The following is a 21,769-nucleotide window of genomic DNA, read 5'->3' as shown; positions in this document are numbered from 1 at the left end:
GAAACCAATCAACCATGGGATTTTTCCCTACTTGCAGCCACGAAATACCGAAGAAGAAGAGGAGTAAACTAAGATGGTTCGAGACTTTGAGTAAGAATTAAGAGGCGGAGGAAATTAAACCCCCTTTCAGGAAATCAGCCAAGAGGTGTCCAGAGCTTGGCTAAGCCCACTCAGAGGCTCCGATTGAAAATTCGGAGTCGGGCCCTGTTGTTAAGGAACATCCAGCAAGGTGCTTTGTTTTTGTGGTTGTGAGTATTGGTTCTCGATCGATCGATCGACTTGCTGATTAAACATGAGATTGAAGATGATGACGATGCATGGAGTTTATGGGTTTGAGCTCGGATGAATTTTACCGGAAATGTAAGTTACTTGGGTGTGCACACAAGGTGTTTGATAAATTGTCTCTGAGAAATGTTGTTGATTAACCTATGCTTGTTGGGTGTGTTAATTTGAGGGATTTGATTAGTAGGAAGCGTTGATCCTTTATTTTATTTTATTAAGTGTTGAATAATTTGGGTACAAATGGCTTTGTTAAATACTTTGAACTGCTAGTTTTTTGTAAAAAGCTAACTTAAAAGGGTTTCCCTTTATTTAATTATTGTTAATATGTAAAAGTAACTGTTATTTTGTCCTTTTCTGCCTTTTATATTAATTTGCCTTTATTTTTAATTCATTTAACAGACGTTAGTAACAGAAGTAAAAAAGCAGCGGTTTCCATCCATTTTGAGGGACCTAAATGCTCCTTTTGAAACTTGAGGGACCTAACTGCTCCTTTTGGCAAAGTTTAGGGACCTCCAAACCTATTTACTCTTAAACTAAAGCATACGAAAAGGCAAAAATTGCCTTATATTGGTACGATTGAGGCTGCTCCCCGGCACTAGGAATTATTTAGCTACGTTTTAATGTCTTATTTGTCGTATGATTTAGGGCACTGAGATTGAACATCTATTATATGCTTTCGACAACAAGAGGCAAAAAGCCAAGAGGTTGATATATCATGCACACCTCGTACGTAGTACGGATCGAGTATATAATTAATTACAATACCCTGTATCAATAAACTATTGGTCTATTGATCCATGAAAATTGAGAGCTTATACTATAATATGTCATTTTTTTTTATATAACTCCTCTCCCTTCTTTTTAATTTATTGTGCCATTGTGACTTATTCAAACAAAATAACACATAGTTCTCTAAGGATATTAATTTCGATCTATTATATTTACTAGCTAATTAAACCTAAGCTAGTAGCCTTTAATTACTAGTTTAAGAATAATTAGTGGATATAAGACTTATTAACATCGATCAGATTACTCTATACTACTCCCTCCGTCTCTTTTTGTTTTTTACGTTTTTCTTTTTGGGTGTCCCAAAATGTTTTTTACATTTCCTTTTATCACAAATTCTTATTTACAAAGGTTGTAGAATAAATATTGTACACCGAAGTAAAAGCTAACTCAAAATACTTAAAAGTTAAGCTTATATATGTAAAAGTTATCTATTTTTTAGTGAATTTTATTTTCATTTTAATAAAACTTATTTCTTCAAAATCACTAATAATGTATAAAATTATTCATTTAACCCTTTAAAATGTTTATCTATCAATTTTTTTTATTAATATAAAAGTTAATCAAGATTAGGTTAAAGTTACAAAAGAATGAGTAAAAGTTATTTTGGTGTACAATAAATTTATTTTACACCTTGTGCGCACAAGACCTTTTGTCCTTTTATACTATCACATAAATGTTTTAATATTCTATCAAATTTGTGTCCAATGATCATTTTAACCAATTAAATTCATTGAGTCATTTTATCTCTCACACTTTTCCATTGGGACATTAACTTTTTCTCATTTTCCAATATCAAAATTTTGATAAAAGTGAAAATAATATAAATAAACGTAATTTGACTTGTTTAAATAAAAAATAGAGGAATCTAATGCACATTAGTTAATCGTTAAAACCCGTGTAAAATACCAAACATAAAGAATAAAAAGAGACGGGGGGAGTAATATTCTATGATACATCTTCTTAATTTTCCAGCTTCAACAACCACTACAAAAAATTGTACCATTAACGACGAGAAATCTCGTCGCTAAAGGTCGATAATCGTTGATTAATGACGGGATTTCCTATCGCGAACCCGTCATAAAAGGGGCCGTCATAAATAAAAAAATACAGTCGTTAACCCGTCGTAAAAGACATTTGCGGCGGTTGTTCCCGTCTTTGTTTGGTTGTTAGCCCCGTCGCAAAAGCCTTTTGCGACGGGATTTTTGGTCCGTCTTTATTAGGTTGTCATTAAAGATACAAATTATTGTAGTGAGTACACATGGTTTTGAATTAACTAGCCGAATTGGATTATTCTTTAACTAATCCAACTGGATTATTATTCAAGCATTTTTCCGTCTTGGTCCATGTAAAATTGTAAAAATTATATATATTGTCTACTCCATATTTCTTACACTCCATTCCATTTAACTATGATTTGAGTAGTGAATATGAGTTATTCTTTTTCAAGTCTAGCTATACCGGCCAAATAATGTGTCTGTAACACTTAAGAAACACATTATGAATATCTTTATTACAAAATTCAAAACTTAGTTTCATGATTCTTACAAATCTAGCAATCTTTTTATTTTCTAAAAAAATATGTAAAATTAATTGGTTGTCCATGAGGACCAAGAATGAATAAGATCACGTTTGATTTTCTAGTCCACTTGAAGAATTGAAGATAACCAACTGGCAAATCACATGATTCATCGAAGCATTGCCAACAAATAACATCTTAATTGCTTCATAATTTCCCCAATTGATGAAACGGTGGGTTCAATTTGCTAGCAACAGCCTACAAGTTGACCATTTCACATTTAATTATTTAAATGAATGAATGGTATTATGGACAACATTTAATTAATTAAGGTATTTAACGTATAAAATTATTTACTAAAATAAATAAAAATCAGGTAAACATAACAAATAAGTTAAGACACGATGAGTTCAATAAAGATAAGATAAGCTCAGAAAAAATAAACGAAAATCAAATAAAATAAAACGCACCGTTAATTAGTCGACCTGAAATTACGGGTACACGATGATCTTTTTTTATAAAATGTATTCTATTAATATTGCTCATCTTGGAGGTGTCCTCCAACAAGGAAGTATAATTCTAACTTAATGGTGTTGTTTAATAAACTTATTTAAATGTATTACGTATTCAATTACTCCTTATAGTTTTTTTTGGGATAGTGTATAATTATAGTTACACATTGAACTTAGTCCACTCTTTTAATTCTTCTTAGCTATTAATAAACTATGTTTTTAGTTTATTTTGTAGTATATGTAATGGTCTATAAGAACCTTAGTTTGTAAACTCCTTTATTTATGCAAAATTAAGCTTATGTAAAAAAAAAACATAATAATTCTGCTTTAGAAATTATAAGTGAAAATAAGATGCAATGAACATAGTGAGCCTCTACCCAAAAGAAACATATTGGGCCTCATTTTGATTTTATTTTTTGTCTAAACAAACGTCATTTTCGTACTATAATTAAACAATCACGCATTTACTTGAGTGTGACTAGTAAACCTAAAAAATAATGACTTAATGAGAGATATTTTTTTGTGGTGTTGTAAACTTTTTTCAATGAAGTAGGACTTCTATTGTCTTTTTGGTGTTGTGATTTATGAAAATTCACTATTCCGTAACAATTGAATCGATCGTTGAGAGTTTTGCTAGGATAATAATCTTTGCAATTTGTTGTAACTTGTAGCACTGATGAAGTTTTTGTTGATCTATATATGTCGTTTCAAAGTTTTTGTTGAGCTATACAGATATTCGTTTGAGTCACTTCTAAACATTTCGTAGTTGATGAGGCTCGACCCTGTAATTTTCAAGTTACAAGGTGAACTCAACAACTCCACCTTGTAATTATATGTGGAACTTATTTATTTAGGAGTAGCCGAATACGTATCACATTGATTAAAAGAAGGAAAAAAAAAACGATTACTCAAAATTCTGGAATTTCCCCAAAGAAGAAAATTTGTTGATTGCAGGTTTGCAGCCCAGGAGCGCCGACGTTTAATTCAAAGGCCAAAAGGCCCAAATTTGTTGGGCAGACAGAAACCAAATACTAGATGGATAGATCTTTGTCAAGGTTTAAATCTTAAGGCCCATAAATATGAGTACTTCAGTTCAAAGTTGGCTATCAGCCTGCGTCTAAAAATCCGTAAGTTTTTATGTTTTCTTTGGGCGTGGTTGGTACTCGGACCTCCGGACACTACGGAAATGTAAATATATTAGTTTCTTTTTAGGGATGTCAGTGGTCGGGTTTTATGGAAGATCCATTTCGCATTCGCTCTAAATAAGTGAAGATGGGGGATGTTTTTGCAGGTGACGAGACTGGGATGGGCATAAATATCGTACCCATCATAGTTGATGTGGCGGGTGTGGATTTTGTTTTAGACCCGCCCCGCCCCATCCTCCGGACACTTTGAAAACGTAAACATATTAGTTCCTCTCCAATCTGGTTATTGTGGGGGGTGATCTTGCTTCCATCCGGTGTACAATAAAAGTATATACCTTGGGGTAATTTTTACCTAGTACTTGACAACTTTTAAATTTTTTTGAATAACTTTTTATATTATGAAATATAATTTTATGGATAAAAGTTAAAAAAGTTTAATGATATCTGTTATACATTACGAGTATTTTGAAGGGATAATTTTATAGAAAAAAAATTATCACTAAATAAAATTAACTTTTACATTATATAGGAGTACGTGTAAGCATTTTGACCGGTTTAGAATATTTATTGTATTACCTAGTTTAATTAAGAGTTTTTGTCCTATCTTAGTTTTAAACGACAAGCTGTTAAATTTCAGAGAAATTTGAAATGGGTATGGGTAAACCAATAAAAAGGGGGAGAGTTCGATCCACTTATAAGCCTATGAAAACTCCACACTAAAATCAATTGGGTATAATGGGAGTAACTCCAAACTAATGAGTTGGTATTTATCTGCTCTTTTTCCAATAGAGAATAACTCACTTGTGGGAAACATTGGGTTTCCAGCACAAACATCATACATCCATTCATACTATTACTAAATGCTACTTTCGTTTTACAATACTTGCATCGTTTCTTATTTGTATACTATTCATCAACCAACTTTGACCATCATTCTTGCACCATTATGTAAAAAAAAATAGTCAAGTGAGATCTTGTTAAATTCATATTAATGACAAGATTTCAAATATCAACTTTTTATAATTTTAACTTATACGCATTAGAGATATTAACGTCCAAAAAAATACATTGAAATAGGTGGAAAAAAGAAATGATGCAAGTATTGTGAAACAGATACTAACGAGACTCCCCTTGCCCCTAAACTGGTTTAGAAAACAAAAGGTTGAAACCCCTAAATTTTTATGAAAGAAATGCAGAAAGTTCAGATTTTGATTAAGAGAAATTAAGGAAAGATGCAAACTTGTAGCTCAAGTATTTTGTGGATTTCGTATTGTATGCTGCCCTTACAATCATTTGCCTTAAATACCACAATGCCAATCATTTGTGGTGGCTAACCTAGTACTACAAAGTTACCAAACTGACCTTGCATACTAAGCCTAAGAAGACAACAACAACATGGCTACAAAGATGACAAATAAAAGACAAACAAAAGGCCTTAAAATGTAAAATGGGCTTGCTTCATTGGGCTGAACTCTGAACTTCCCTTAATACTCCCCCTCAAGCTGAGTGGTGGGTGAAATTTGCACTCCAAGTTTGCTTAAGAGATCATAATGCTGTTTGGTGTTTAGGACTTTGGTTAGAACATCAGCTGCCTGAGCATGTGAAGGAACAAACTGAGTTACAATTTCTCCAGTGTTGACCTTGTCTCTGATGAAATGACAGTCCATCTCTATATGTTTTGTTCTTTCATGGAGAATTGGGTTTGCAGCAATAGCAATGGCAGCACGGTTGTCACACTTCATAACAGCAGTTGGTAGCTTTTGGATTCCCATATCCTTCAATAGAACTTTTAGCCATGTAAGTTCACAAGCTGTCAGGGCCATGGCTCTGTATTCTGCCTCTGCAGTAGAGCGTTCCACTACTGTTTGTTTCTTGGATTTCCAAGAGATTGGTGATGAGCCTAGGAGGATGCAAAAACCAGTAGTGGATCTCCTTTATGTAGGATAACTACCCCAATCACTGTCGCAGTATGCTGTTAGTTGTGCAGAAGATGATGATGCTAGCAAGATTCCTTGATTTGCAGTCCCCACAAGGTATCTTAGAAGTCTTTTTGCTGCTTGCATATGAACTGTTGTTGGTTGTTGCATGAACTGAGAGAGGGTGTGAACTGTAAATGTGATATCAGGCCTAGTGATTGTTAGATAGATCAGTTTGCCCAATATTCTTTGATATAGTTTTGGATCAGGGAGAGGATCACCCTTTTCTAGACTCAGTTTGAGGTGAATATCCATAGGGAGCTTTAGTTGAGATGAGTTTTTCATGCCAAATTCTTTCAACAGTTCAGTAGTGTATTTCCTTTGAGACACAAAGAAACCATGATCATATCTATCAATTTCCAACCCCAAAAAATAGGTCAGCTCCCCAAGATCTTTCATATGAAAGGACTTTGATAGCATATTTTTAAGACCATTAATCTCCTCCACAGAGTTTCCACATATCATCAAGTCATCAACATAGATCAGAGTGATGGTGATTGTTATTTCTGTTGACTTTGTAAACAAGCTGTAATCTGCTTTTGATTGAGAATAACCAATGGTGATCAGAGTCTTTGAAAGTTTGCTGAACCACTGTCTAGGAGCTTATTTGAGACCATACAATGCCTTGATTAGCCTGCAAACCTTGTCTGTTGATTCAGTCTCCCCCTGGTTTACACTTATCCTAGATCCTAGACCAGCGTAGCCCTGTGGCAATTTCATATACACCTCTTCTTGCAATTCCCCATGCGAAAATGCATTTGTGACATCCATTTGTACTGCAAACTAGTCAAACATTGCAGTCACTGCTATCAGAGCTTACAGTTGTCATTTTTGCCACTGGAGCAAAATTTTCACTGTAATCAATTCCATGAATCTGTTTGTTTCCAAGAACAACAACTCTAGATTTATGCCTTTCAATACTACCATCTTTATTGTGCTTTGTTCTGTATAGCCACTTGCACCCAATGACATGTTTTCCAGGAGGCAAGGTTGTTATTTCCCAAGTGTCATTCAGTTCAAGTGCTTCTAGTTCTGTATTCATGGCATCTACCCAGTGTTTGTGAGAAACAACATGCTTGAAATGCACAAGATCAGTTGTTCTGATCATTGTGGATAAGAAACAATTGAATGGTTTGGTCAAAGGAAACTGTGTCACAGTTATGACATTTGCAGAAGGTCTGACAGATGGATTAACATAGTTTTCTATCCAAGTGGGTGGTTTTGTTTGTCTAGTGGACCTTCTTAGGATTGGCTGGTTCAAGGGTTCATTGGTTTGGTCTGTTTGTGGCTATGTGTTTGGGTTAGTGTTTGGGCTTGTGTTTGGGTGTGTGTTTTGGGCTGTGTTTTGTTCAAGATCATCAGTGTGGTCATCAGTGTAGTCTATGACATCATCTGAAAAATCATATGGATTGGACATTGGAACAGGAAGAGGTTTCATGTAGGAGGTTATACAATTTTTTTTCAAGGGAAAGATGTCTTCATGGAACTTTACATCCCTTGAGACAAACTAGGACATGTTCAAGAGATTTAGCAACCTGTATCCCTTCTGAGTGGCAGGATACCCTATGAAAACACAAGGTACACCTCTTGCTTCAAAATTGTCACCTGTGTGATCTGGGTTTGAGGCAAAGCTTAAGCAACCAAAGACTCTTAAATGATCATATGCTGGGGCACAGTTGTTTAGGACTTCATAGGGAGTTTTGTTTTTCAGAACTGGTATAGGTAATCTGTTTATCAGGTGTACAGCAGTCAGAGCACATTCACTCCAGTATTTCAATGGCAAGCTAGCTTGAAATCTCAGTGCTCTGCTCACCTCTAAAAAATGTTTGTGTTTTCTCTCAACTCTTGCATTTTGTTGGGGTCTGTTGACACAAGAAGTTTGATGGATGATTCCCATCTTTGCAAAGAACAATTTGCATTCATGATCATCAAACTCTAACGCATTGTTTGATCTGATTATCTTGATTTTCTTGTTGTACTGAGTATTTGCATAATTACTGAACATCTCAATTGTTCCATATGACTCAGATTTGAGTTTCTGCAAGTACAACCAGGTCATTCTTGAGAAGTCATCCACAATTGTCATAAAGTACCTGTACTTTCCTCTGGCCTCTACTCTGTAAGGCCCCCATAAGTCAATGTGAATCAATTCAAAGGGTTCTGCAGCATGAGAGTCACTCATGCAGTAGGGTAACTTGGTGAACTTGGACACGGGGCAAGTTATACAGGTATGAGTCTTATCTTTCACATATGGTTGTACACAAGGAATGTGTCTGAGTTTTGACTTGGGTGCATGTCCCAATCTGTGATGCCAGAGGTCATACAGATTAGTTCTAGAGCTCATATTTGCAATTATTTTTCTTGTTTCTTCCTTTGAGTGTTTCAAGTAGTATAGACCATGCTTCATCTCACCTTCACCTCTGAGCTTCTTAGTCAGAGAATCCACAATAGTGCATGTTTTTGGACAAAACAACACATCACATAGATTGTCTTTTGCCAACTTATGGATAGACATCAAATTGTGTTTGAACGAGGCACATACAATACATTTGTCATTTCAAGACCATTAGGAAGAGTGATGTCTCTATTGTGAGTTATCATTGCACTTGCACCAGTTGGCAAATTAATTGTCAGGTTAGATGGTGCTTTTCTCACATTTGTCAGCATGTTTAAAGTTCCTATCATGTGGTTAGATACACAAGATTCCATTATCCACTCATCACACCTTGCATTCAAACAAGTTATCATGCCAGAGAAGACATTGTCCAATTCATCATCAGTGTCTGAGTGTTTCATGGCATTGAGTGCTGACACTGCACTTGAGGGTATGAGTTTGACTAATTTTTCCAACTGCTGGCTTGAGAACACAATCTCATCATCTTTCTCATTCATCCCTTGAGCAGAGTTAGCAGATTTCATCCCACTTGAACTACTTCGCTTGTTACCTGACCACTTTCCAGTGGACTGACTTCTATTTTCAGTTTTGCCTCCAACTTTCTTGTTGTATTTGTAGTGCCATTTTGGATATCCAACAACAGTCCAACATCTTTCACTATTGTGTCCTTTGATCCAACAAGCAGTGCATCTACCTGTTCTTTCTATGTTCACTCCACCCTTGTTGTACATGGCAGAGGTGTCACCATCCAGACCACCATTGTGAACAAGCATATCTCTTTGAGTTTCTTCTTGTTGTATCACAACACAAGCAGACTCAACAGATGGTAAGGGTGATTGCATTAACAACTTACTTCTTTGTGGACTATAAATGTCATCAAGACCATTTAAGAACTGAAACAGTTTTGCTTCCTGCTTTTGAGTTTCAATAGCTTTCATTACCGCTGATACATCTTGTGCAATAGTTGTGAGAATGGGAAGCATGTTCATTGACTCAATTTCATCCCACAGGCTGCTCATCACAATATAATATTCATCCAAGTTTCTACCATTTTGTTTCAGATTAAACAAGTCTTTGTTTAACTTATATTTTCTAGAGCCATTTGAAAGCATAAACTTTTTTTCTAACAGTTTCCATGCTTCATGTGCATTTTTAATAAACAAGATAGAATTTTTGATAGAATCAGATACATTAGCATGAAGCCAGCAAGTTACCAGATCATTGCAGGTATCCCAATGAGTTGCATTGACTTCTTCCTCATTGCTGCTTATCACAGTGCCATTGACAAATCCGAGCTTTCTTTTGGATGAGAGTTGTATCTCAAATGACCTCCTCCATGCTCTGTAGTCAGCTGCACCTTGTAACTTAGTCACACTGATGGAAAGAGGTCCATCAGATAGATGAAGGAACAAAGGATTTTTCATATCTGAGAATGTAAACCTCGAACCCATAGCTACTGTGAGTGATTTCTCCCAGATTCACTCACTATCAGCTATAAAGGTGGGACCTTTGAGGTGATTTTCTACGAAAAACTTCACTCTTGCAAATCTCACACTGATTCTCTAATAATCTGAACTCCTACAACTCTGATACCATGAAGATTTTTTATGAAAGAAATGCAGAAAGTTCAGATTTTGATTAAGAGAAACTAAGGAAAGATGCAAAATTGTAGCTCAAGTATTTTGTGAATTTTCGTATTATATGCTTCCCTTACAATCATTTGCCTTAAATACCACAATGCCAATCATTTGTGGTGGCTAACCTAGTACTACAAAGTTACCAAACTGACCTTGCATACTAAGCCTAAGAAGACTGAAGGAAATAGTGCCCTTGGTCCAAGTATGCATATAATATTAAGTCTAATAAATGCGGTTCAGTATTAATTAACAAGTTAAAAATTCAGTGAGATCAAGTGAGCTGAATGCCTAGCTAGAGGCCGCTATAGTTCAAGTGGAATTAATGATATTAATCCACAGCTTACTCTTGACTGAACCCGTAGGGTCAAACAAATAGTACGTAAACGGATCAAGTATTTAATGGCATTAAATACTCCATCTATGGATATTCGGAATCGACGAATCTTGGTTCCAGTGGGAGCTGAGATCGTCAAAGGCAAGAAAATGAATACTCCGGAAACGATGATATTGCCGGAAACGGAAACATGGATCGTATCGGAAATATAAATATTATCCAAGTCGTAGATGTTGCCGGAAACGGAAACATGGTACGTATCGGAAAATATTAATGGTAATGGAAATATTGCCGGAATCGGAAATATTGCCGGAAACGGAAATATTGTCTGAATCGGAAATATTATCGGAATCGGAAAATAATTTCGGAAACGGAAATATTAAATATTTGTTCGAAACGGAAATTAATTCCGGAATCGAAAATGTTAAATATTGTTCGTATCGGAAATGAATTCCGGAATCGGGAAATTATTCGAAAGCGCGTCGTACGAATTAGCATCGGACGAGCTTGCTAGACGAAGGCCCAGCACGAAGCCAGGCCCACGTCCCGCAAGGGAAACGCGCGCCACAACACGCCAGCCCAAGGCTGCGCCAGGCCCACCGCAAGGCAGGCCCAGCGCGCGCCCAAGGCTGCGGCAAACGTGGGCTCCGTGGCAATTGGGCTGCGTTGCTCGGGCTGTGTGCGCGCGCGCATGGCGCCCCTCGTGGGCTGCTGTGCGTGCGTGTGTGTTTGTGTTCACATACGAAACCTAAAGCGTATAGGATTCGTTTAATGATTAAATTCCTAATCCTAAAAGATAAATTAATTAAATAAGAGTTCCACTAGGATTCTAATTTAATTAATTCGTATCCTAGTAGGATTCCAATTCTCTTTCCATACCCCTATAAATATGTGGCCTGGGTTCACAATTTATAACGAGTTTTTCAAGTATTCAAAAGTGACATTTTTGAGAGCAAAAATTCAGTCATATTATTGCCCTATAATATCCGAAAATTATAGTACCTTAAGGGCGATTCTAGTTGGTCAATCTTAAGGCGGATCCGGACGTGCTGTGGACTATCTACGGAGGGACGACACTTGGAGTCCTAAAGACTTGTTCTTGTTCGGTTCGGGCGCAGCTAGGGAGGGCACGCTACAAAGTGTATGCATCTAAATTATGCTATATGATTATGTGTAAATAATATGTTTCCTGGCATTATGGTTTTTCCGCATGATTTATGTTTATTCATATGTATCATAACCTAACAGTGGTATCAGAGCCTCTTATTATTTTCATAATCTAAATTGCATGAACATGGTTAAATTTTACAAATTTGCAAAGAATTAAAGGGGTGATTAATTTTCGTAATTAATTGCAAATTGCGTTTATTTAATTATATGTACGCAGTTTTTCGGCAGTTTCTTCGTTACTCATCCAAATCGAGTGATTTTTGTGTCAATTCCGCATGTAAAAGGCATTCTAAAATTTTACTTGGCAAGAAATCCAGAAGTATAAAATCCACTTGGCAAGAAATCATAAAGATCTAGGATAGATCATGTTAATGATTACTTGAGACCAAAATGATCATCAATGATTGTGTGTAGTAAATTCACAATCTAGCTCCATAAGATATGGCATATCGAAGTTGGAATGATCGAAGTCAATTAGTACTTGATTCGATCAATGATGAATCATAAAGAATTTTCCTATAATTTCTAGAACAAAATGCTCAACTACCACCAAACTAAACCAAATTCGTCAAAGCTATTGAAAAGTAATTTGAGAATATCTTTTCATAAATATATATATCTAAAGAGTTTCTAAACTCAGTGGGAGCTTAGTGTTTGTTATTCAACAAACTAAGGCCCATGTCTAGATATATGTTTCATTGTGATTTATTCAAATGAGACACAAGGGTATTGTTTCTACCACGAATTTTTGAGAACATAATGTTTGTTTGCTCGAAATAATGTCCTTTTGGAGATTCGTTTCCAAAATGACAAGTGGGAGAAAATAGACCTCGAAAGGTCTTCGAGGCGAACAACAAACATAAACGGACATTCCGGAGGCTTTTCGAAGTTCTTCAGAAAATCCGAACACGTATTCTTTAAGGACTTTAGAAGTGGCTTTAAAGAATAGACATCTCTTAGAAGACTTCACAAGTGCTTCAAGGAGAACAGAATATTCAAAGGACTTTCAAGTGGCTATTAATATTCTATTTGTTTGATGTTCTATACCCAAGTAGGAATAGAGTTCAAGTCACTGAAACTATGAGATTCTTCTATTAGATAGTGAAGAAACCTACAACTTGCAGTCAAACTATTATCATGTAGATTAATGAGTTCGTGACCTGTAAGAAAGCTATGACGAAACCCAGATTCCCTAAAATGGTTAGAGGCCATATATAGACTCAAATGTTTTAAATGGTTAGAGGCCATAAAACATACTCAATGTTTTGATGACAAAATTGAAATTTTATTGATTTGCAAGAGTAGTTTCACAGCTATTGGTTGCAAGTTTGTTTTAAGGATAAAAACCATCAAACATGAAATTGTGTTCACACACAAATCTAGATTAGTTGCTAAAGGTTACAAGCAAATTCATGGCATGGATTGTGTTGAAACCTTATGCATAATCTTAATGCTCAAGTCTATAAATCAAGCAATAATGACAAAACGTATTCCTCAATCAAATGTTGGAAGAAACTATGTACATGGTATGTCATAGGATTTGTGGATCCAAATAAATGCTTGAATAGAAAGCTGGCTTATGAAATCTAAGTACAGATTTAAGCAAGCAATTGGGAATTGGAAATGTATCTTAGTGAAGCTAATAAGTATTTTAGTTTCATAAAATGTACATAATTCTTATAGATATATAAGAAGTTTAGTGGGAGTACGTAAAACTTAATTGGTCCTATGTGTATCACACACATATCTCTCTATTGTGAAATAACATTCAAATGCTAATGACTTAGATTTGAAATTATTCATCAATGATGGATCATGGCGAAACTTAGTACATACTGGGCATTACGATCTATTTAAGATCTTATAATATTGTTTTATATTAAGTAATGGCATTTAATAAATCAAACACGGAAGACTCCATTGGAGATATTCGACCCTTGTGAATAAATTTAAGTAATGAATGTTTGAACTATGTATAAGCATTTACTAAGTTAAACATCAAAGGATCTAAGTGAGATTCTTAACCTATATTATATGTCAAAGAATTTAGCTGGATTCAGTATCTACTGAAATTCAATGAGCTAAAGTTACATGAATAGAATTCAATTGGGAATTATTCTGCAAAAGAATTTATCATGTATGATATAATATGAGGATCGCCAAAAACGTATCGTATGACTTTAGGCATGACGAACATATACCAATCTCTATTGATCTAAGTGAAGATCAACTAGATTGAGATCAAGAATACTTATGGTACTTGAAAAGGTACATAGGAATAGTTCTTGATTCAAGGAAATAAAGATATGCTAAATATTGATGCTATGCGCATAAACACTGGCAAAGGATCAAGCAAGACATTTTGGAGTTAACCATTGGCAAGGACGAGCTATAGAGCATCGTGTTTTGAAATGGCAACATGGATTGGAGACCATGAGTTGTTGCGTGGGAAATTAAATATTAATTTCTAAGTTCTAAGATGCAGCTGGAAAGTCTTCCACATATCTGTGAACTGCTTGGATAAGTAAATCTAACCAAAGCATCACTAGCAACCTATACAGTTGAAGTAAAAGAACTTATTGCCTAAGAAGCAATAAAACAGGGTTGTTTATGTTAAAAAGCTCTTCACTGAACTTGGGTAGATCACATGTCTGTTCACTTAATGGTTCTTCATTGCAAAATGCGTAGAACCACTATTGTAGTAAGAAAGACTAGATCACATAATAAACAAACTCAAAAGATCTTATCATCTTATCTCGAAAAACATTCGATGAAAGGGATATTAAGATTGGCAAAGCATGATAACTAAACCTATGCAACAAGTGAGAAGCAACACTCACATTGTAGCACTGGAAATCAAGCATAGCTTTGAAATTCCATGAACTGTTTTAAAGATGGGTTTGAGGCCCATGGTTGTAAAACATTGGGGTTGAACATTTATCATATATGAAATATATTTTCATATTCCATTTAATCTTGGTTTAGTATTAAATGATGAGTCCCTTCAATTTGACGATATATTCAAGATAGACTGTCAGGACCATTCCTGTGACTAAGAAATGTCTATCAAGTGAACTTGAATGTCAAAAGTTGAAAATGGTCCCTGGTCGGAGTTTTCTATAAAAATGGACGCATAGAAAACGTTAGACGACTAGAATGCAAGATGACTAGTAGTTCTGTTTCTTGAACTACGTGGACATGGCAATGTCGTAATCGTTTGCATAGATACTTACTTTGGGAAGACTAGTATCGGACAGACCTATGAAACTTTACTATAAGAGATGAAAATCTGTCATAAGTAAATTTCATTAAAATTATTAGACACTAAATCCTCAATACATGAGTGATTTGAGATTACTTGTTTGAGAACTGGTTACTTTGACGTTGACCAACCGACGCACCGTAAAAGGAGGCTATAAAGGCAACGCTCAGGTAATCACCTATCAAACGAAGTCTAATCTCAAGATCGCCAGATTGGGATTGTCCTCCCATAAATCGGGATGAGATGCTTAAAAGTTGTACAAGGCCACTCGGAGAGCTAGAAACTGTAAAATGCATGGCCGTGCTCGGATGAATCATAGGCTATGATTATCTGTTTATTTGATCAGTTGAACTCTGAAACCGAGAAACACCTCTGGACATAATAAGGATGACAACTCTTACCTTATGTTCAAGAGCAAGCATCAAGCGACAAAGGAATTAGGAAATGCACACTTGTCCCTAAGGACAAGTGGGAGACTGAAGGAAATAGTGCCCTTGGTCCAAGTATGCATATAATATTAATTCTAATAAATGAAGTTCAGTATTAATTAACAAGTTAATAATTCAGTGAGATCAAGTGAGCTGAATGCCTAGCTAGAGGCCACTTCAGTTCAAGTGGAATTAATGATATTAATCCACAGCTTACTCTTGACTGAACCCGTAGGGTCACACAAATAGTACGTAAACGGATCAAGTATTTAACGGCATTAAATACTCCATCTATGGATATTCGGAATCGACGGATCTTGGTTCCAGTGGGAGCTGAGATCATCAAAGGCAAGCAAATGAATACTCCGGAAACGATGATATTGCCGGAAACGGAAACATGGATCGTATCGGAAATATAAATATTATCCAAGTCGTAGATGTTGCCGGAAACGGAAACATGGTACGTATCGGAAAATATTAATGGTAATGGAAATATTGCCGGAATCGGAAATATTGCCGGAAACGGAAATATTGTCTGAATCGGAAATATTATCGGAATCGGAAAATAATTCCGGAAACGGAAATATTAAATATTTGTTCGAAACGGAAATTAATTCCGGAATCGGAAATGTTAAATATTGTTCGTATCGGAAATGAATTCCGGAATCGGGAAATTAATCAGAAGCGCGTCGTACGAATTAGCATCGGACGAGCTTGCTAGACGAAGGCCCAGCACGAAGCCAGGCCCACGTCCAGCAAGGGAAACGCGCGCCACAACACGCCAGCCCAAGGCTGCGCCAGGCCCACCGCAAGGCAGGCCCAGCGCGCGCCCAAGGCTGCGGCAGTTTTGGGCTCCGTGGCAATTAGGCTGCGTTGCTCGGGCTATGCGCACGCGCGCATGGCGCCCCTCGTGGGCTGATGTGCGTGCGTGTGTGTTTGTGTTCACATACGAAACCTAAAGCGTATAGGATTCGTTTAATGATTAAATTCCGAATCCTAAAAGATAAATTAATTAAATAAGAGTTCTACTAGGATTCTAATTTAATTAATTCGTATCCTAGTAGGACTCCAATTCTCTTTCCATACCCATATAAATATGTGGCCTGGGTTCACAATTTATAACGAGTTTTTCAAGTATTCAAAAGTGACATTTTTGAGAGCAAAAATTCAGTCCCCTATAATATCCGAAAATTGTAGTACTTTAAGAGCGATTCTAGTTGGTCAATCTTAAGGCGGATCCGGACGTGCTGTGGACTATCTATGGAGGGACGACACTTGGAGTCCTAAAGACTTGTTCTTGTTCGGTTCGGGCGCAGCTAGGGAGGGAACGCTACAAAGTGTATGCACCTAAATTATGCTAACTGATTATGTGTAAATAATATATTTCCTGGCATTAAGGTTTTCTGCATGATTTATGTTTTGTCATATGTATTATAACCTAACACGAACTTCCAATAGAATTTTGGGGACATGCACTACATACAGCTGCACTCACTATAAATAAGAGCTCCGTCTAAAGCTGTTGAAAAGACTCCATACGAGTTATGGTTTGGAAAACCTCCAAAAGTGTCTTTTCTTAAAATTTGGGGATGTGAAGTATACGTCAAACTATTAATTTCAGACAAACTTCATCCAAAATCTGACAAATGTATCCTTGTGGGGTATCCAAAAGAAACAAAGGGGTATTACTTCTACAATACATCTGAGAACAAGGTGTTTGTTGCTCGAGATGGTATCTTTTTGGAAAGAGATCACATTTCCAAAATGACAAGTGGGAGAAAAGTAGACCTCGAAGAAATTCGAGTCGAACAACAAACTCTAGAGAATGCTCAAGATGACATTCAGGATGAAACTCAGAGATCTTTAGAAGTATCTGGTGAGAATCAAGGACAATCTAGAAATGTAACCCCGCGTAGATCGCAGAGATATATATCTCAACCGGAAAGGTACTTAGGTATTTTGACGAACGAGAGCTATGACGTTCTATTACTTGAAAGTGATGAACCTGCGACTTACAAACAAGCTATGACGAGCCCTAGCTCCAAGCAATGGCAAGAAGCCATGCAATCTGAATTAGACTCCATGTCTGAAAACCAAGTTTGGGATTTGGTCGATTTGCCAGATGGTTACCAAGCCATAGGAAGCAAATGGGTTTTCAAACTGAAAAAGGACAAGGATGGGAAACTTGAAGTTTTCAAAGCTAGATTGGTTGCAAAAGGTTACAGGCAAGTCCACGATGTGGATTACGATGAAACCTTTTCACCAGTTGCAATACTAAAGTCTATTCGGATAATGTTAGCAATCGCTGCATATTACGATTACGAAATATGGCAGATGGATGTCAAAACCACTTTCTTAAACGGCGTTTTAACGGAAACTGTGTTTCTGACACATGACGGAAAGAGTGCCCTTGGTACAAGTATGCATATAATATTAAGTCAAATAAATGCGGTTCAGTATTAATTAACAAGTTAATAATTCAATGAGATCAAGTGAGCTGAATGCCTAGCTAGAGGCCGCTTCAGTTCAAGTGGAATTAATTATATTAATCCACGGCTTACTCTTGACTGAACCCATAGGGTCACACAAATAGTACGTAAACGGATCAAGTATTTAATGACATTAAATACTCCATCTATGGATATTCGAATCGACGGATCTTGGTTCCAGTGGGAGCTGAGATCGTCAAAGGCAAGCAAATGAATACTCCGGAAACGATGATATTGCCGGAAACGGAAATATGGATCGTATCGGAAATATAAATATTATCCAAGTCGTAGATGTTGCCGAAAACGGAAACATGATACGTATCGGAAAATATTAATGGAAATGGAAATATTGCCGGAATCGGAAATATTGCCGGAAACGGAAATATTGTCTGAATCGGAAATATTATCGGAATCGGAAAATAATTCCGGAAACGGAAATATTAAATATTTGTTCGAAACGGAAATTAATTCCGGAATCAAAAATATTAAATATTGTTCGTATCGGAAATAAATTCCGGAATCGGGAATTTAATCGGAAGCGTATCGTACGAATTAGCATCGGACGAGGCCTGCCAGACGAAGGCCCAGCACGAAGCCGGGCCATCGCCCAGCAAGCCAGCGCGCCACACGAACAGCTAAGGCTGCGCCAGGCCCACAGCAAGGCAGGCCCAGCGCGCGCCCAAGGCTGCGGCAGTCGTGGGCTCCGTGGCAATTGGGCTGCGTTGCTCGGGCTGTGCGCGCACGCGCATGGCGCCCCTTGTGGGCTGCTGTGCGTGCGTGTGTGTTTGTGTTCACATACGAAACCTAAAGCGTATAAGATTCTTTTAATGATTAAATTCCTAATCCTAAAAGATAAATTAATTAAATAAGAGTTCTACTAGGATTCTAATTTAATTAATTCGTATCCTAGTAGGATTCCAATTCTCTTTCCATACCCCTATAAGTATGTGGCCTAGGTTCACAATTTATAACGAGTTTTCAAGTATTCAAAGTGACATTTTTGAGAGCAAAAATTCAGTCATATTATTGCCCTATAATACCCGAAAATTATAGTACCTTAAGGGCGATTCTAGTTGGTCAATCTTAAGGCGGATCCGGACGTGCTGTGGACTATCTACGGAGGGACGACACTTGGAGTCCTAAAGACTTGTTCTTGTTCGGTTCGGGCGCAGCTAGGGAGGGCACGCTACAAAGTGTATGCATCTAAATTATGCTAAATGATTATGTGTAAATAATATGTTTCCTGGCATTATGGTTTTTCCGCATGATTTATGTTTATTCATATGAATCATAACCTAACAGTGGTATCACGAGCCTCTTATTATTTTCATAATCTAAATTGCATGAACATGGTTAAATTTTACAAATTTGCAAAGAATTAAAGGGGTGATTAATTTTCGTAATTAATTGCAAATTGTGTTTATTTAATTATATGTACGCAGTTTTTCGGCAGTTTCTTCGTTACTCAACCAAATCGAGTGATTTATGTGTCAATTCCGCATGTAAAAGGCATTCTAAAATTTTGACAATAACAATTTTTTCGGCCGAACCCAGATATCCCAAATTCGAAGCGTAACTATGACTTTTCGGAGATTTTAGTTTTTCGAACGCAAAAGTTTATAAATTTAAGATGTTAAATTAAGTATTTGCGATTCTTGTTGATAAATCTTGAGTTTTTTATTGACCTACAGTATATGTTTAACAATTTGTAATTATGATTAATTTGTTGAAATTCGAATAATTTAGAATTGATTTTATTTTCATAATTAATTAATAATTTAAATAGGTATCCATGATTAAAATCCACCATAAAAATTGTTAATTTATGTTAAAATTTTAATTTTTATGACCTAGATTTGAATCCATGTTAATCGGAAATTAATTAATTAATAAATTTTCGATTTTTCGCCCTAAAATTATGAAATTAATATGTTTTATTAATTTGTCATTAATTTTGAATTAAAAATTTTAAATTTTTATGAAAACGCTCATGAATGTTGCACGCACAAAGCAATGGAAGCTACGTGTTACCCTTAAGGTGTAATCCCCCGTAAATTCATAATTTTATTAATATATTTTAAAGTATAGTTATTTATATTTAATAGAATTTACGAGTTTTAATAATAAATATATAATTAATGCATATTTATTTTAGTTAATTACATTTAAATATTTTAACGATTTATTAAATTAAAAATAATTTTAGAATTTTATGTTTAAAAGAATTTGAATTACCAAAACACATTGAAATTTGGAAAATAAGCCTAATCGATTTTGGATTCAAACGTAAAAGTTTAATTCTAATCCTAGCCCAATTTGATAAAGCCCAAAACAAATAACCCCCCATCCTAATTTCAATTTTCACGTGAAACATCATTGAACTTCACGTGAATATGCAAACCCTCGGCCCTCCTTTCACTTTCACGTAAAACTAAATTCTCCTCCTGCTCCCTCACGCTGTTGCCGCCGCCGTTGAGCCACCACCGCCGGCGTTCCTCCCCCTCCGTCGTTCCGGTACTCCTCTCATCCCCTCCTTCTCTTATCTCTTTCGTTTTGTCTTTCGTTTTGATTTCTTTAACCATGGCTCTGTTTCGTTTTCTCCTTGCTCGCAGCCACCGTGCTGCCACCGCACAACGACCGAGTGCCACCACCACTTGCGCCACCATTCTGCGCCGCGCCCCAACCATCGATGCTGCCTCCGCGGCCAGCATTGTTCTTGCTCCTTCTTCCCTTTCCTTCATGATTTTCCCCTTCTCACGTCGCTGCAGACGCACCACCACCACCAGCGCGCACAGCCAGCCGTGCGACGCCACCAGCCACCGCCAACCTACTGCCGCGCCACCTTACCGCCGCCCAGCACTTCCTTTATTCTCTCTTTTTGGTTAATTTCTTCAACCCTAAAACTAATTAACAATTTATTTTTGCTTATGTAATTTAATTAAGGTTTTCATGCTTTAAATTATGGTTTTAATTGTGTAAATACAGAAACCAAATTATATGCTTTGCATAACGAAATTTCTAATTTTCAGATTATATATTTTGGTTAACATAGGAGTTTTAATTATTAAAGCATTGATTTTTAAGGTTTTTATAGTTTTGAAACCATGGTAGGATGATTATAAGTTATTAAAGTTATTATTTTTATGATTTCAAACACGTTAATTATGTTTTGGAGTAGTTTGAAACTAGTTATATTGCTAGAAATTTAAAGTATGATGCTTTGAAGAGTTTTCAACGATTTTCAATAATTAATTTAATAATTATGATGCTAGGAAATCAAATACTCAAGTATTGATATTGGGGAATGTTCTAAATATGTTAGGATGTATTTAGAATACTTTATTATGGTTGCGAACGATTAGAAATTGATTGGGAGTTATTTGTTGGTTGTTTAGGCGGAGAATTCTCTTTAGGCGACTTTTGAAAGTGTTAAAGTGTCCTATCAGTTTGTTTACACAAGGTACGTACATACCTGTGTGCTTGGATGTGTGTTGTATTGAGAATATGATGACTATATTTATGAACTTGCTTATGTTGGAATTTCATGTTCAATGTCGTTGAATTAATGCATTGAGCATAGAACTTTATTTATAAGAATTGAATCATGTTAGCATGGAATATTGATGCAAGCATGTTGGTTTTGGGGAACTTTATATTATTTAATATTGGCTAGATCTTTATTGATCGTTGTTCCTCTTTAGATTTTCACTACTTTATAAGGGCCGAGGACCTTGTTTGGTAGTTGAACCTTATACCTAATAAAGGTTTTTAAGTATGGATAAAGAAAGGATTAAAATAGTTGGGATTGGCTCTTGGTTGAACGTTGTGATCACT

At 36.1% G+C, this 21,769-nt stretch overlaps 1 protein-coding gene across 1 annotated transcript; it reads right to left on the bottom strand.

Moving 5' to 3' along the window:
* Positions 1 to 8,734: 8,734 nt before the first annotated feature.
* On the bottom strand, positions 8,735 to 10,066 carry LOC130463186 (uncharacterized). The gene has a single exon (XM_056832241.1). It carries the CDS (start codon positions 10,064 to 10,066, stop codon positions 8,735 to 8,737), a length of 1,332 nt encoding a protein of 443 aa, XP_056688219.1.
* Positions 10,067 to 21,769: the final 11,703 nt, after the last annotated feature.

This window comes from Spinacia oleracea, chromosome 6, assembly GCF_020520425.1.
Source record: "Spinacia oleracea cultivar Varoflay chromosome 6, BTI_SOV_V1, whole genome shotgun sequence".
In the NCBI taxonomy this organism is placed as follows: domain Eukaryota; kingdom Viridiplantae; phylum Streptophyta; class Magnoliopsida; order Caryophyllales; family Amaranthaceae; genus Spinacia; species Spinacia oleracea.
The sequence above is the reverse complement of the archived record's forward strand: the minus strand, read 5'-3'. Positions and strand labels throughout refer to the sequence as shown.